This window comes from Juglans regia, chromosome 5 (assembly GCF_001411555.2).
Source record: "Juglans regia cultivar Chandler chromosome 5, Walnut 2.0, whole genome shotgun sequence".
NCBI classification, from domain to species: Eukaryota; Viridiplantae; Streptophyta; class Magnoliopsida; order Fagales; family Juglandaceae; genus Juglans; species Juglans regia.
In genome coordinates, this window is record NC_049905.1 from 2,618,519 (window position 1) to 2,635,356 (window position 16,838).

At 37.4% G+C, this 16,838-nt stretch overlaps 1 protein-coding gene and 1 pseudogene across 1 annotated transcript; both read left to right on the top strand.

Annotated features, from left to right (window-relative positions):
• The first annotated feature begins 551 nt into the window (after positions 1–551).
• Positions 552–5,335, top strand: LOC108987580 (annotated as a pseudogene).
• Positions 5,336–10,363: 5,028 nt separating this feature from the next.
• Positions 10,364–16,156, top strand: LOC108990593. Its single transcript, XM_018964601.2, has 2 exons — positions 10,364–11,026; positions 14,591–16,156. Exons 1-2 carry the CDS (start codon positions 10,589–10,591, stop codon positions 15,911–15,913), a joined length of 1,761 nt encoding a protein of 586 aa, XP_018820146.1. The 5' UTR covers positions 10,364–10,588; the 3' UTR covers positions 15,914–16,156.
• Positions 16,157–16,838: the final 682 nt, after the last annotated feature.

Genomic DNA, 16,838 nt, shown 5'->3' on the forward strand with positions numbered 1-16,838 from the left:
CATTTGGCTCTGAGAATGATGCTGGTGGTGGAGGATTCGGGTCGTACTCTGATTTCTTTGGTGAATTGGGAAATAGCTCAGAAGACCCATTCATGAGTATAGCACATATGGGCAAGTGAGGGGTGGAATCTAATGTTGTGGATGTTGTTTTTGAAAACTCTGTTGCTGATTTGGGGACCTCAAGCTATGGACAACATCCAAAGAGGCAATATTTTGGAGTGGATACGAGGCAGAATTCAGATGGTCAGGTTTATAATAGTAGTCGTCAACATTGGGAAAATCTTTATCTAGGGTGGAAGTATGATGCATTCACTGGGCAATGGTATCAGTTCGAGGGTTTCAATGCAAATCCAAATACAAACGCTGATATTAGTGTGAATACAAATGCTCATGCCATGGGATATGAGGTTCATTCAGACCATGGTGTTCATTATCAGCAGCAAACTGCTCAGGTTCAGTCTGTTGTTGGAACTGCAGCTGAAGGATATACAACTGGCAGTGTCTCTTACTGGTATTAGACTTCTCAAGGAAATTTGCAATACCCAGCTCATATGGTGTTTGATCCCCAGTATCCTGGGTGGTTCTATGACACAATCACTAAAGAATGGAAGTTGTTGGAATCTTACATTCCAACTTCAAGTCAGCTTACAAGTATAGATGATAATCAGCTGTATCAAAATCAGAATGTTTCGAACTATGAAGAAAATATTGCGAACTACGATGGTTATGTGAGTCATTACAATCAACAAATTGTGAACACATTGCAAACTCATTATGTTGCCAAGAGTGATGTAGTTGGGTTTACTGAAAACCAGATATTAGGGGCCCATAAGGGTTCAATTGCTCATTTAACGAATTTTGCTAATCAACAATCTCACTTTGTTCGAGATGGATTACTTGCTTCATACGAACATCCAAATTGTAACGTTGATGGAAAAAATAAAGTTTCTGGGTTTCAAAGCTTTATTCTTGATGAAAGTTTTCCTTGGCATCAAAGTCAGACCAAGGAGCTAAATCAACACATGCATTTCTGACCTACTTGCTTTGAAAGTCAGAAATCAATATTTTTTCACAGCAGCCTCTCCAGAGTGGAACTCAATTCTCTCATGCGTCCAAGGAGGGGATGTCATCTGCAGGATGACCTGCACATGCTCTGGTTACTTTTGGATTTGGTGGAAACTTATTGTCATTAAAAATAGTAGTTTCATTCACACAAACTCGTATGGAAGCTAGGTTAGGACTTATCTTTTTTCTCGTTTTAGTTTCCAATGTTAGTTTGTTCTTCTTTCTTTATTTCTTTAATTTTTTTCCCAGCGAAGGACTCGATAGGGTGTGTGATTAATGTTCTCAACTTGATGGAAGTTGTTACAGACCAAACTGATGCTTCAAGCTTTGGATGGGGTGCTCGTTATTACTTCCATGCATTGTGCTAGCAATCATGGTCCCTTGGTTGGCGCAAATATTGGAAATAGGGAGTTGAACAAATGAATTGATGAAAAGATTGCTAACTGTGAATCTTGGCATGTAGATTACAAGAAAGACGAAGTTTGTGTTTGGTTGTTAAACCAAATTCAACTCATATCTGTTCATCTTAAACTAATCATTGATGGAACCCATTACTTTTTAAACTTCTCATAAAAAAATTAAACTCATCTCAACTTATTTCATACACTTCAACCTAAAAATTTAAACTCATCTCAATATAAAAAAGTTAAACACATCTGAATGAGACCCACAAAATATTATTATTCACAACTCAACTCAAATCATTTCAACGTCCAAACGTAGCCTTAGGTGGCTCTTTTCATTGCTGAAAATAGCATGTCAGCATTATGGGAAGCTTCGATCACCATTCAGAACTAACCGCATCGAAGGTAAAACTTATTGTTCATATATTCTATTTACATGCGGCCTGGCTGGATGTCTGATGGAAAAACTTACCTATATAAATTGTGAAACAACTGGCTTTGTATAAGTTGTCACCTGGCCTCGCCTTCCCCTTTCCTTTTTCTCTCTTCCCTCCTTCTTCCATCTTCACAGATGTCTTTGCTGAATACGCCCCTTCTACTATGTCTATGAAAGGGTCACGTTGAACCATTTGTCAGGCCTGAGTGAAAGATGCTACCAGCGATGTGCATGGTTTCACACACCATTGATATCTAGGGCCTTTTGTATTAATATATCTGCTCTCCCTCGCTGGACATGCATTATCTTAACTACCTAGATTGCATTGTTGATACATTGCATTAATTCTTACTGGCTTTTGTCAACCTTTATTGGAATACTCCAACAACCGATAATGAGGCAAGAGTTCTTGTATCCTTGTCTGGTCCCCACATGCAACCACCATGCCATCTACACTGGTAACCACCCTCTTCTAGGGCCTTTGAGAGGATACTATGGTAATTGGACCATTTATTTTCCTTGGCCTTGGGCCCATTTTACAAAACTTGTATTGACTTAAAAGCCCGAAACCTATCTGGATAAATTGGTTTCATTTTGGTTTGGACTTCCTTCAAACCCCCTTGTACATCTTATTTCAATGAATTTGCTTAAGAATAATAAAAAGGATGGGGAGGCTCTGTGGTTGATTGCAAACACGAAAGTTTGTGAGGTGGTTGGTGTACTAGAGAGGTGAATAGGGCCTATGAAGTGAGGGCTTGGAAGCACATTAGATGAGGGTGGGGGATGTTTACTCAGCATACTAAATTTTTGTTGGATGTGAATATTCGAATAAAATTTTGGAGGGACATATGGTGTGGAGAGGAGGCTCTAAATGACACATTCTCATCCGTTTTCCCGGTGGCACGTGATCAAGAAGGTTCAGTGGGAAACCTCATGGTTCGATTGGGGGACCAAATCCAATGGAATGTCACCTTCAATAGAATGACCAAAGATTGGGAAGTAGATAACTTTGAAGCTTTTTTTAGCCTAGTGTTTTCCGTGAAGCTACATGAACTACGAGTTGATAAGTTGTGATGGACACCTACAGGTAAGGGTGTTTTCTCGATTCAATCATTTTATAAATCCCTTACACTTTTACCGAATACTCAATTCCCATGGAGAAGACTTTGGAGAAATTAGGCGCCCCCTAAAGCACTCTTTTTCACTTGGACAGCTACTCTGGGCAAGATTTTGACAACTGATAATCTGAGGAAGCACCGGGTCATTATTTTAGATTGGTGTTGTATGTGCAAGAAAATTGACGAGACAGTGGATCATCTTTTACTACATTGCGAGACAGCTAGAGCCTTGTGGATTGAATTGTTCAGCCGAGTAAAGTTAAATTGGGTAATGCATGCCACAGTGGTTGAGTTATTGGCTAGCTGGACACTTCCGGGAGGTGCTCCACAAATCAAAGGCATGTGGAAGATGGTATCTATCTGCATTATGTGGTGCATATGGCGAGAGCGTAACGATTGGACATTTGAAGATAAAGAGCGGACACTAGAGGAGCTTTGATCTTTATTTTTCTGTACTCTATTTCTTTGGGCCATAGCTATAGATTTTAATGGCCTAAATTTACATGATTTTCATATTTCCATTACTGCGACCTAGATAGGTCTTATCTCTTTTATATCATCTTATGTACTTGGGCTATGCCTATCCTTATTAATAATATCGTTTACTTATAAATAAAAAGTTCAATAGGGATTTTTCAGTGCTATTACAAGATTTGATTATCTGCAATGCGTGATTTTGATTCTTCCTGGAAACTTGCATTCAATTTGTGAAGCTTGTATTTTAACCACTCAAAAAAATAATTGTGAAGTTAGTATTTCAGTATGTTTACCTGGTAGCATATCTGGTAGCTTGTGATTTTGTTGTGAATCCGATCATTATTAGCTAGTTGTTTGGAAGTTAGTTTTCGACTCATGATTTTTTATGTCACATACTTTCTGAATAATGTAATGTAAATGAAAGACCTTTTTGAATATTGGGCAGATGGCATAATTATAAGAGTACTCGAAGGTGCTTGGTAATTCTTAATGTCTCCTCCTACCTTTTCCACCGTATAAGCTTATATATGCCCACATGATGGCTGAAGTTGGAAAAGTTGCAGATGCTTTGAAATATGATTGCGTTTAATTTGAAATTGCTATTTTTTTTTTCTAGCAATAACTAAATTATGGTCTCTATAAATTCACATTTGGTCTTCACACATAATATATTGGCTTAGGTACTACCAAGTGATTTTGAAGTCCCTTAAAACAAGTAGAACACTAGATGTGGACATGTGGAGACAATTACTATTGTCTCTCGAGGAGCGGATTTTAAGGCACCGGCAGGTACCTATCAAACAATTATTTTCCTTCATCAATTAAGACAAATACTTGGGTTACTGTGAGAATATTATATTCAGAGTGGCTATGGCACAAATTTGGCTCCAACCAAACTGGTTGGTAAATTGCTTACCTTCTTTGACACTACGGCAAATCATGTAGTTGGAGGCCTACTTCCACCTGTACCCTCAACATCACATAGCATTGCTCAACGAATTGAATATGCACATCAACTAGGAGATCTGAAAGTATCTAACAGTCAATCAACAATGGCAATATCATCATTAATGCCTTTAGTTCCGGAAGAAACTATAAGCGAATGGACTGGTGAGAGTTAAATGCCTCATAGAAGCATCTCGGAGCCAGACTTTGGTAGAGCTCCTATGAAGGTAGAAATTTATGTTTCTTGCTAGTTGTTTTATTTTTTGTCAATTAGTTATTTTATGGGGACAACTTTTTCACCAACCTTGTTTTACAAAACTAAAAATTCTGACTCCTGATTAGGTTGGGTGGTGCATATACGTGTGTGTGTGTCAAATTTGTAGGTCACATCTATATGCGTTTAAATTACAACATGGGATAAGCAATAAAAGAGGGAAATCTCTTTACTAGAAATCACAATTTTAGTTATTCTGGTTAATCCCTTAATGGAGAGAAATAGATCTTATACTATATTTTTTTTCCTCAATTGGATTGATTCATCCCAGGGAAAAAACACTTCTCATACACAACAAAAAGCATTGGCATTTGGTGGGTCATCTCAATTTGGTTGTTTTGGCTCATAGCTATTCTAAAAGATTATGGGCTTGGCCTTAAGATCCCGACCAGACCGGTAGGTATATGAAGCAGCTTCCCTCTTGAATATTAATTTTCTTTTAACCTGACTATTTCTAATTTGAAATGTTGAATAGACGGCTAAATTGGGTGATAAGAATAGATTCTATTATGATGAAACACTTAATTGTTGGGTTGAGGAAGGTGTTGAACCTCTAGCCAAGAAGGCAGCGTTACCACCTCTGCCAACCACTGCAACTTTTCAAAATGGGATGTAAGACTACAACATGAAAAATGGAGCAAAAAGATTCTTCCCCTCAGATGTTGGGCAACAAACTAAAGGCCCGGTCACTTTTGATCAGAGTTCAAGGATCCAACCCATCCCTCCTAGTTCAAAACAGTTCTCTGAACGGGGGCGTATGGGCATTCACTCGAGGTATAGCCTCGAGGAAATCTCTCTCTCTCTCTCTCTCTCTACGCATTTGTGTGTACATGTGTTTTGTGTGTTTATGACATGATGTCTCTCCCCCCTTCAACATGATTACAATAGTGATCACCAGGAAATCCATTTGATTAGTTTTATTAATGACAATTCTTGAGTATGTACATAAAACTTATTGTAATTTCTTCAGTTATGTTGACACATTCAACAAGGGTACTCAGAACTCCTCAAACTTGTTCCAGTCACTTGTTGCAGCTACTAAACCTTGGGTGGTTCCAATCCCAAGTTTTTCATCCCCAATCCAATAACTTCTGTTGAAGAGACAGTTCAAACACTTGAAAAAATTGTGCAAGACTGCTGTGAGCGATAATCCCCTTAGCATGGATTCAATCTCTTCTCAACATACGTCAACATCATCGTCATCAACAGGTCTACAACGTTTTCCTAGCATGAATAATATTTTACAAAGGAGAACAGTGACAATAGCGAATGACAACTTAGCTCCCCCTCCCTCTCGTCGTGTTGCATCATGGAGTGGAAGCCTTAGTGATGCAAGAAATTCTTATGAAGTAAAAACTCCTGGAGAAGCACTAGTTGTGTCGCCATCTGTGTATAGGCCTGACAATTGGCCATCAATGCGGATCCCATCAAATCATAATAGTTCCAATGATCTTCATGAAGTTGAACTTTGAGGTTTGGTGAATAGTTGTAAGCCTATAATTTTACTTCAGCAGACAAAACATGTCGACGAGTTGACCTATCAACTGTAAGGATTGAAGATGGGGGATAAAGATTATGGAGAGTTCATACTTTTGGTGAAACCCCTTAACTACATAGGAAATCATATACATCTCATACCAACACATTTGGTGTTCAATGTTATTTTTTTTTTTAGAAAGATGACAGTATCCCAATTTTATTGATAGCCCTCACTTATAGCGGAGGAAAACCGTGGTTACAATCAGAAACTTGGGTATTAAAAATTTTCAAGAAAGACCAAAACCCAGGCCTAAAAAAATCCTAGACACCAAACCAAAATTACTAGATGGCATACTCAAATAAAGACAAGGAAAATAAACCTAAACAACAACCTACAAGAAGAAAACATCACAAGCATCAAGAAAAAGGAGAAATGATATATACAAGCCCAAAATGTCAAGTTTCGCACAAGTCCTTTATAAACAAAGTATACCCCACTATAAAAATGTGTAAAAAAACTCACTTTTTCTTGATGAGACCTACATTTTTACAAAAACCTTGTATATTTGAGACTTGTACTTAATATTATTCTAAAATCAACAGTCTTCCTCAACTTTGATAAGACTTTAAACACGAATTGTTCGCCTTATTTCTAGCATTTCCTATCAATCTCCAATATTTCACTATGTTTTGACAATAACCTTGATTATACAAAGAAGGGATGCTCACTTCCAGACCCTCTTGTCTGTCTCTTCCTCAAGGCAATTTGGTCTCAAAAAATCATCAAATGAATGTACATAATGCCATAAAATGTCATACTCGCTTTGAGGGCAACGGGCATCTCAAACAATGGTGAAGGGCAGCAACAGGAATATTGAACACCATAGTGTTGATGGGAAGAGGGTGGTCCTCTTAATGTCCAACTTTCGGTGATTGAGCAAAATTTGATTAAGTTTAAAGAGTGTCGCATTGAAAATGGTTGGGATGTTCCGCTTTTGGAAAGGCTTGTGGGTCAACAAAAAGCAACTGAATTGTATCAGTTCTTGGCTAGGTGGAAAGAGGGGCAGGATGTCTTAATATTAATTATTTTTTTGCATTTAAATTGCTCTTATTTTAAATTTATCGGATCTCTCGTTGGTTTATTTTTATGATTTTTAATTTGTGAAAATTATTTTGATATGCTTTCTTAATATTGATTATTATTTTGCATTTAAATTGCTCTTTAATTTAAATTAGTCGTTTGTAGGCTTTAAAATTTTTGTGTTGTTAGATTTTTATTATTATTTTATTTTAGCTAATTACTACATTTGAATTATTTTATTCAACTTTCTGTTTTGAAATTTTTTTCGTTTGATCAATTTTGTGACCCAAGTTGTGAAGACTGGACCTCATTTATTTCCCTCACTTTTTCTTTTTCCCTCTTTTTCTTTTCCTTCTTCTCTTCTTTTTCCCCTGCCTTTCCTTCCTCCCGCACGCGCGACAGCCCTCCCTTCTCTCCCGTCCGTTTTCTTCTTCCGCCCACAGCGCCGTGCACCGCCCATTACCGTCAACGCCCCTCTCATTTTCTTCCCCTCTGGTCGGCGACCACCCCCCTCTGTTTTTAGCTCTTCCCTCGCCGTTGTCAGCCCCCACGCGTAACTCCAAGTCGCAGCAATCTTTGTGCTCTAGCGCCGCCGTCGCACCACCATCTGCCACCATATTTTCACCACAACACTAGTGGCCTCCCATCTACCTAACCCACCCATCCTCAGCCCCGATCCGCCACCGGTGAGGCTCCTCTATCTCCATTCCTGATTTGAGCTTTGTGGACTCCAACAGCCGCCCACGCCGCCACCCACGGCCAACGGCCCCACTACTAGCCTCACCAACACCTCTAAGTCATTTCCTAGCCATCCTAAGTCATAGTTTGTCCCCATTTGAAATTGGGTTTTTGAAACCCATGTAAATAGTCCAAAATACACTGTTGCGTGGCTGTGCCGCCACTTCTAGCAGTTCCGTGATCCTAAAAAATTATATTATAGCGCTGTAAGTATTTTCCTAAATAAATTTTGAGATTTAAATGTATTTTTACACTAACTCATATTTACTGTAAACTGGTTTGGTTGTGCCGGACTGAGTCCGAGGAGTAAGGAGGTCGGTTGGATTGGATGATAGAGTTATTTGTGTGAGTGGCTTATGCTGGGATTTGTTGGCTGTTTCGGGTTTAAATATTAGTGTTTTGGGTTTGAAGTTGTTTATGGTGGATGTTTAAGTTTCTATTGGAATTGATAAATGGTCGTTTGCGTAGATAAATATGATTATTTAGACTATACCATGTGGCAATTTTGTAATTGTTAGGTGTTACAATTTGAGTTAATGTTGGTTGTTGGGCTTGTGTTATGGAGGGTCGTGTTGGGTTGCGACGATTGTGGGCTGTCATTGTCTTAACGAGTTATGAAAGTGAGCTGATTGGTTGGACATGATGTGTTGGGTTAATGTTTTGGAGGTTGTGTGAGTATGCTTATACCATGTATTGAAACCGAAGCAAAATGATGTCATGTGTGGGCTGAATAGAATCACAGAATTTAGTTAGTTTAATGAATAATTTTATGTTTAGGTCGTGACATTGATAGAGCTCAAGTTCAAGGCTCTAATAACTATTTGCAAGAGTCAAGTAAGCGGGATTCATATGCTAGATTTGCATAAAAAGAAATGAACTAAGGTTGGTTTGTAAAAATATGCATGTTGTTTTAAAAAGAAAAGGTGGAAAAAAAAACAATCTCAGTATATGTTTTGCATTCACTCATGAGATTTGTATGAAAGAGAAAATAAATGTTTTTGACATGAATAGTGTAGACATGAGCAATATTTTACATGTTTCTGAAATATGCAAAAGAGCGAATATGATATCATTGAGATTTTTATCCATGTGATATGAAATGATTTGAATCTATTTTTGATCAAATGGAAATTATATGAATATGTTTAGCACGTGTTTTGATATGATATGGATATGAAAAACTTTTAGCATACTTATCTGTTTTGATTTTGATTCTGAGTATGGTTCTAATATGATAATACTGGTTCACGTAATATTGTTGATACCAACATAATATGATATGATATGAGTGCACCCACTTTGGAAACAAAGTGGTCTTTTTATGTGTTCTTTCCTGTGTGCACACTCGGGGTTATGAGATTGAAAAAGGGAAAGTTTCACAATATGATACTGCCTAGTTTGGCCACCGGGAATAGCAGAACCCTACCACGGAGGTTAAGCATGGTATATGATATAACATGATATGATATGATATGATACGATAAGATGAAGATGTTCAGTTATGTTATGCCAAAACATTTTTTTTGAATATGAAAATGGTTTTTGAATATGAAAAGTATCTTTATATATGAATAGTTGATTTTTGAGTATGAAAAGATTGAAAAGTCGCTCTGGTTTTCTGAAAACACGTTTCTGAGATCTGCATATGAAAATGAAATATTTTGTTTCTGCATACTGAACTTTCTGAAAAGGCTAATGTTTACATACTAATATATGTTATCTGCTTACTGAGTTGTTGATAACTCACCTCTTATCTCCAAAATATTTTTCAGATTATTTTGGATATTTCAGCTGGGGATCAAGATTTTGGAACTTTGGTGAGATGATTTAAGAATAGTGGATAAAGTATAGAAAGTTTTCGATGAGTATTTACTATTTCTATTAAGAAATTTTATTATATTATGATGATTTGACATTTTGAAAAATTGGTTATATTGAGGAAATTAGTTTGAATTGAAATTTCTTTATGATATTGGAAATTTAAAATCTATAATTATATTTTTGAAATGTGAGTATTAGTGACAGGAAGTAACTCTATGACCCCTGAGAGACTGAGGCGTTACATGTATGCTTCAGTGCGGTGCCGTCCCATAATTACATTAGAGAAATGTTATATCACACTCTACTGTACATTGCACTCTCCACACACCTCACATAGTTTTTTTTTTTTTTTTTTTCTTCAACCCAGCACGTTACACAGGAGAGTGTGAAGAAGATTTTTTCATTACACTAATGGTTAGACTCATGGGTGGGCTACGTAGTCTTAATCTATTGGAATACGTGTTCTTAGCCCTACATTAGATGTACCGACCAGAATATATACCCTACTAGTAAATGTGTAATAATAGAAAATGAATAATCTCATTTACCAAATAAAAAGACCTCAGGGATGGCTTTGCAATTTCTCCAAAGTACAATCACAAATCCCTTCTGCCCTTTCGGCTTCTTCCCCTTTCCTCATCGAAGGGAATAGCCATAGAAATAAGGCAATCAAATCCCGCAAAACCCACATAATATGTAATCCCCCAGAAACCTTGCACAAAAGAATACCATCACCCATTTCCAATATCAATGGATTACTCCTCCTATGACTACTACCAACAGCAGCCACAACAACAGCAGCAGCAGCAACAAGCAGCTCCTGACCCATCTCAAATTCAAGCAGCATATGATCAATCATCCCAACCTTACTATTCCTACGCCCACCAATTTAACCAAAGCTATAATTACTACCCTCCTTCCCATGACTTCGCCTCCACCAATTCTTATGCCCATCAATCCCTATCCCAATTCCAGCCAGCCGACGAACCCACTACCTCCATTCACCCTCCGGGTGTCCCGGTGCAGACCCAGCAGCCGATCCATTTGCAGAGTCAGCAGAATGCCTATTACCCACCACAAGTGACTGTGGAAAATCCGCAACAAGTGAATTCTGTGGTGGCTACGATGTCGCAGCTCCTGCAGTTAGGCGGTAATTTGGACACGACGCAACGGGCTGTGCACCCTCCGGTATTGGGATTTCCTTATTGATTTTAATGCTTCCAATTTTTCAAGTCAATAGAAATGTATGTGCATGTAGCAACATGTATGCATAATTGAATCGGTCTCCTTTTAATATACATACATATATACATATATATATATATATATATATTTGTGAATAGGGTAAGAATAATATTAAGTGCACGCAATAGGCCATCTCGTTGATAATATTTGTCTTTTGTGACATTAGTATGCGGGTTTGTTTTGCTTGGACATATTTCAGAATGCATTTGGTTGGTATTGTTTCATATACATTGTTTCTGTACATTTTATATGTTTTTATCACGATAAGGGAAGGTTTAACTAACAATCGTTTTTTTGTTTTTGTTATCATATGGGTTTTGTAGGTGGGCCTAGTAGAGTATGTGATCTCGTTCTGTTTTTGTATAAATTACTGTGTAAATAATCGGGATAAGTATTGTAAATGATAATGAAGGATCTTTCAGTATGAGTATTGTGTATGTAGAGAAAATTTAAATAGGATAGGACACTATGTTGGGTCCATCTATTTGCAATGTGTAGATTAGAGTTGTTAAAATTGTGTAAACTTCGTCACCAAAAAAAAAATTATCCATTCAAGCTTCCTGAAAATAGATTCTATGTGAGGTGAATAAGAGTGAATTCCTTGGTTGGATAAGTGATGATGTGAGAGAATTTTCAAAGAAAACAGAGAAAAAGTATAACTTATGATGTAATTACTGTTTTCTATCTTCAGTCCACTTGATTTCAATTGCTTTTGATTCTCTGGTTATGGCGCAAGATAGCAATAGCACCTTCTTACATTGGGGTTTGATGTCTGCTATTTCTAAAATGTTAATATCGATAATGGATTCAGTATAGCAGTTTGTATAAAAATTCTTTTAGATCGAATTCTCCTGTTATAGATTGTGGCTTTTCTACAGTTTTGTGGGTTCTTATGACATCTGTTTGGGGGCTTTTGTTTTTGTATGAGTGATCGCGTGCTCAAGTGTATTTATGTTTGCATGTGCATGTGTGTGTGTGTGTAAAGAACTTACCAGTGAAATACAGAACATCTAAATGATGACAAGATATTGACTAGGTATGTACTTGAAAAATGTGAGATTAAGATAGCTAATGTACAAATAAGCTTGAGGGGAGAGGTTGAGGTGTCATCCGAAGTCATTTTACATGTTCACTGAAAAACGACTGGTAATGCTTGTACAAGAATTTTTTATTGAAGACTTAAAGTTATTACTACATGAATAAAAATTTGGTTGTACTGTTAAAAAGGTAGTTTTGTGTAACACCCCTTCCCATAGGTTAGGAGTGTTACGTACTCTCATAACTGTGCCCGATAAAGAGACCTTACATAATAAAAAAATTTAATTTATCGAAAATAAATTCGCAAAAAAATAACAAAAATATAGTCTCATAGCAAAAAAATTTAAAGCTGATCTCTTAATGAAAATAAAAAACACTTATTAACTTAGTCTAAAAATCCCTTGACACATGATGTATGCCTGGTCATCATCTCGTTAACACTTTACCTGGACATTTTAAAAACATAAAAACAAACAAAATAAGTTGAATACTCAATTAAGTAGTATATCATACAGTAAACACAATAAGCATAGGGTTTTCTCGAAAAACATGCATGCTCAATACTTATTTTGATTGGTGTGCATACTCAATACTTATACTAACATAAACATGTAACATGTACTATGCATAACTCATTAAACTTGTATTTCCCTTTCTTTAATGGCCAGCACACCTTAACCCCTGTAGGCAGGGTTGTGCACCAATTCCACTGCCTATGGCCCCAAGGGGAACCGCTTAACTTATCATAACATACTTTGGTAAACTACGCTTTGGTCCATGGCTTGTGCATCCACCCATAACTACATTGGTACCATGCATCTCTTATGGTCATTCTTAAAGCTTCTTTCATAACTTGTCTTTTATCTTTCTTACCATAATGCATGAAGAACACATAATGACATAGCTTATCGTAATCATAAATAAAAACATATCATGATGCATGTAAAACACATAATAACATACGTTGAAACTCACTTTCATCATATCATGATACGTAAAGAGAGGCGTTCAAGATAGGGCTATGCATACACAATACTTTAAAAACATCGTTTACCATACACATAAGGATATGATCATGCTACTTACCTCTTTGCTTCTATCGATAACAAATGCGGCAATAATCACCTACTTGAAGTAGCTGGAAAAGGGTTGTACTTGATAGGGTGAGGCTTGTTCTTTTTTCAATCTCCAGATATTGCAGCAGTTATCTAGGGTTAGGGATTGGTTTCCTTGAAGAACATCCCATGGGATTACCATAAAACTTTCCAGACTCACAGCAGCGTATGTTTTGCTAGTTTTCAGGCCAAACAATCCGTTTAGTGAGACCTGAAAAACCTAATAATAGGGCTGTTTGAATTTAACTCAGTTTGTTTTGAAAGGGGTTCTAAGAATCCTAATGGCTAGGAGTTCTAGGGTAACTATGTTGCTATTCTTTGGATCCATTTAGGAGTCATAAATGGGACTGGTTTCCAATTATCACAAATTTAACGGCCAAAAATCAAATGGGCTTTGGCTAAAAAATACTTGGGTTTATCCATCCATATATAGACCTAATGAGCTGAAACTCCTCCATCTTGAATCTCGGTCCATAATTTCATATCCAATCCTATCTTCTCAATACTAGATCCTCAAATAATACATACAGGCTAATGGTCCAATAAAATAATCTTCCTTCTAGCTGTAACAAAATTGTGCCCGTTGTCCAAACTTATCAAATTTGGGTCTGGATGTTACACTTTGCTTTAATTACCCAAGCATAAATTGACTACCTAAAAATACTTCTTCATTTATTCTCTGTTGCATTTGTTTACAAGCAAGATGGCATAAAGTGATCCCTACGTAGGATGGCACTTCTATTTTACACTGACCTAAGGCAAACTTGTCCATGAGAGGAGCATCTATATCAAACTAATTGGTGGGGAAAAAATGAAAAACTAACAGATGCTGAATTACTACGGTTAAGGAAATAATTAATGTGGCTTATATGTCTAGGAAGCATTTTCAGATGAATAAGTTACCTTTTGATTCTCAAAACGTGGACCACTACTTGATTTTAAAGTCATGGAATGTTTTAGTTGGTTCATTGATGAGCCATTAGCTCAGCACTGAATCAATATATGATTCTCAACTTCATGTAAATGGTTTCACATAGTTGGTCTACTTTTCTTGGACATGTTTTTGGTTCTTGTGGTGTCTTGCAGTTACACAGTCACTTAAATTTTGGAGTCTGGTTGGTTGTTCATTTGAATAACTTATTATGTGCTTGTTATGACATTTTATTCTTAGTGATTTTATAAGTTATTTTAGTGTTATTATCATGATGCTTAATTGTCTATTTCCACAGATTTACTTTTAACTTTTTTAAAAATTAAGCTTGATGTTCCAGTTGGGATTTATATATGATCATAGAAGCATTTGGCAAAATACATCACTACATTGTCCACTTTATCCTTCAATGCTATTCTGCAGATTGGGCATTCTCCATATAGAGTTGGAGGTAGAAGGGGCGGTAAGCCCTTCAGAGGGGGTGGTCGGGGCCATTTTGGCACAAGACCAGATGGCTCAGCACCCCCTTTTCGTGGCAGGGGACGTGGTCGGGGGGGTGGTAGGCACTTCTCGCCACAAGGTGCTGCAGCGACTACATCTACAGCATCCACACTAGCTGAAGGTGTAGCAGCTTCAATGCAGCAACCTTCAGCATCAGTCTCTGGACAGGCATCATTACCTGTACCAGCACAAGTGCCTGCTGCTCCATTCTGGCCACCTCCCCGTATGGCATGGTGTGAACTTTGTAGGGTTGACTGCAACACTCTGGAAATCTTAGAGCAGCATAAGAATGGAAAGCGGCATAAAAAGAATTTACAAAAACACGAGGAGTTGCAGAGACTCAACAAAGTCATAACTGGACAGCAGAATGTGCAAATGCCCAATTCTGAATTGAAACCTGAAGTTGTTGTTCAGTCTGAAAAAGTTGAGGAATATGAGGAAAAACAAACCCCTCCAGAAAATCTAACCTCTGAAGCTGTTACTGGTGACAATAGAAATGAAACGGAGCAGCAGAAAGATGTAGGGAATTCTGAAGTTTTGGCAGAACCAGAGAAGAAGCCCAAGGATCAATTTGCAGCTCAGGGACGTGGTCTCAAGCGAAACATGAGAGGAGGCCGAGGAGGTAAGTATATGAGAACTTATGAAGGAGCAAGAAGGCCAGTTAAGACCTCCAAACCAAAACAGGCGATTCCTTTAATGTGTGAGCTGTGCAATGTCAAGTGTGACTCACAGGTTGTTTTTGATAGTCATTTGACTGGTAAAAAACACCTAGCAAATCTTAAGCGGTTTCACGGTCACCGTGCTTTGTATGGAGAAATAGGGCTTCAAGCACTTTACCCGCCTAACCTTAATGTTCCTCCAGCACACCAACAAGCAGGGCTTCAATCAGTCTACCCACCCAACTTTAATGCTCCATCCACTTCCGGAAATCCGCAAGTCCAACAAGGCATTAACGACCCCCAAGTCCTTTTGGCTCAGTTATTGATGACTTACGTGCTCTCTCAGGCCCAAGCACAACCACCAGCGATGGTACCAGCAGCAACCACATTGGAGCCACCTCCGTCAACAGGATCAGCTCTTGAAAATCAGTGTCAACCAGGTGCAGAGACTCAAGGATCAGGAGGTATATCTGAAGCTGGAACCCACAATGCCGATGCAATTGAAGCCAAAGTTCAGCCCCAAAACATCAGCAGAGAGTCTGAAGCTTCATCTTCTCTGAGTGCTGACGCTGATTGTTTAGATTGAACCATATCTGATACTGGAATCCACATTAGTGTCTAGCTGCTTTCCTTAGAATTTAGACTGAACCATACCCTATTGTTTTTGTGAACTCCCAACCTCAAAACACACCCTCCGTCCCCCATTCCCCAACCCCAACAATAAGGAAACTATGTTAAGCTCTTGGCTATAAACATCTAATATGTATTACCCTGATTACTGTCTTCGAATCTTATTATTTCCAGAAGCTGCCATGAATATTTTTTTTTCTTTTAAATTTTAGTTCAAAGTATCAAGCTTGCAACACAACAATCATCTATCGCTGCATGTTTACATATATTCATAATTCCGAATTAGAATCAAGCTTCCTCCTAATCTACTAGATGGGGGACCTGGCTCACATCTTGCTGGCATAAGTCAGGGCCAGTACTAAAGTCAACCAACAGCTTGCCTTTTAGCTCTCCTTTTCACTTTCTCTAATTTCATTTTGCTGAAAATTCTAGTTTTTTTCCCTGTAAATTCTAGTTTCTTTTTCGTGTAATGTTTCATAAGAAAAATAAAATAAAGCCGCTATTGCTGGTCTTACACCTTTTAAATTATGTTCCTATTTAGTTCAAAGTGGACAAATTTTCCCGCAAAATGGATCAAACCTCAGTCCTTGATCGAATTCTGAATAATATATACATGTGTGTGTGTATATAGATATATATATTTATATATATATGAAGAGAGAGAAATATTTTAACTACAAAGAAATTCTATGTATAAAAATAAACTTTAACTCAATGTTAAACTAGTACCGATCATAGCTTGATCCAGAGTTGAATTGATCTATTAATTATAACTAGTCTTCACTTGAAATAGAATCGAAAATGACGTTTTATCCAATTCTCTTTCAATAATTGATTACATAAACGACTTTCTTAAAATCTTACTCTTTGGATTTAGAAAG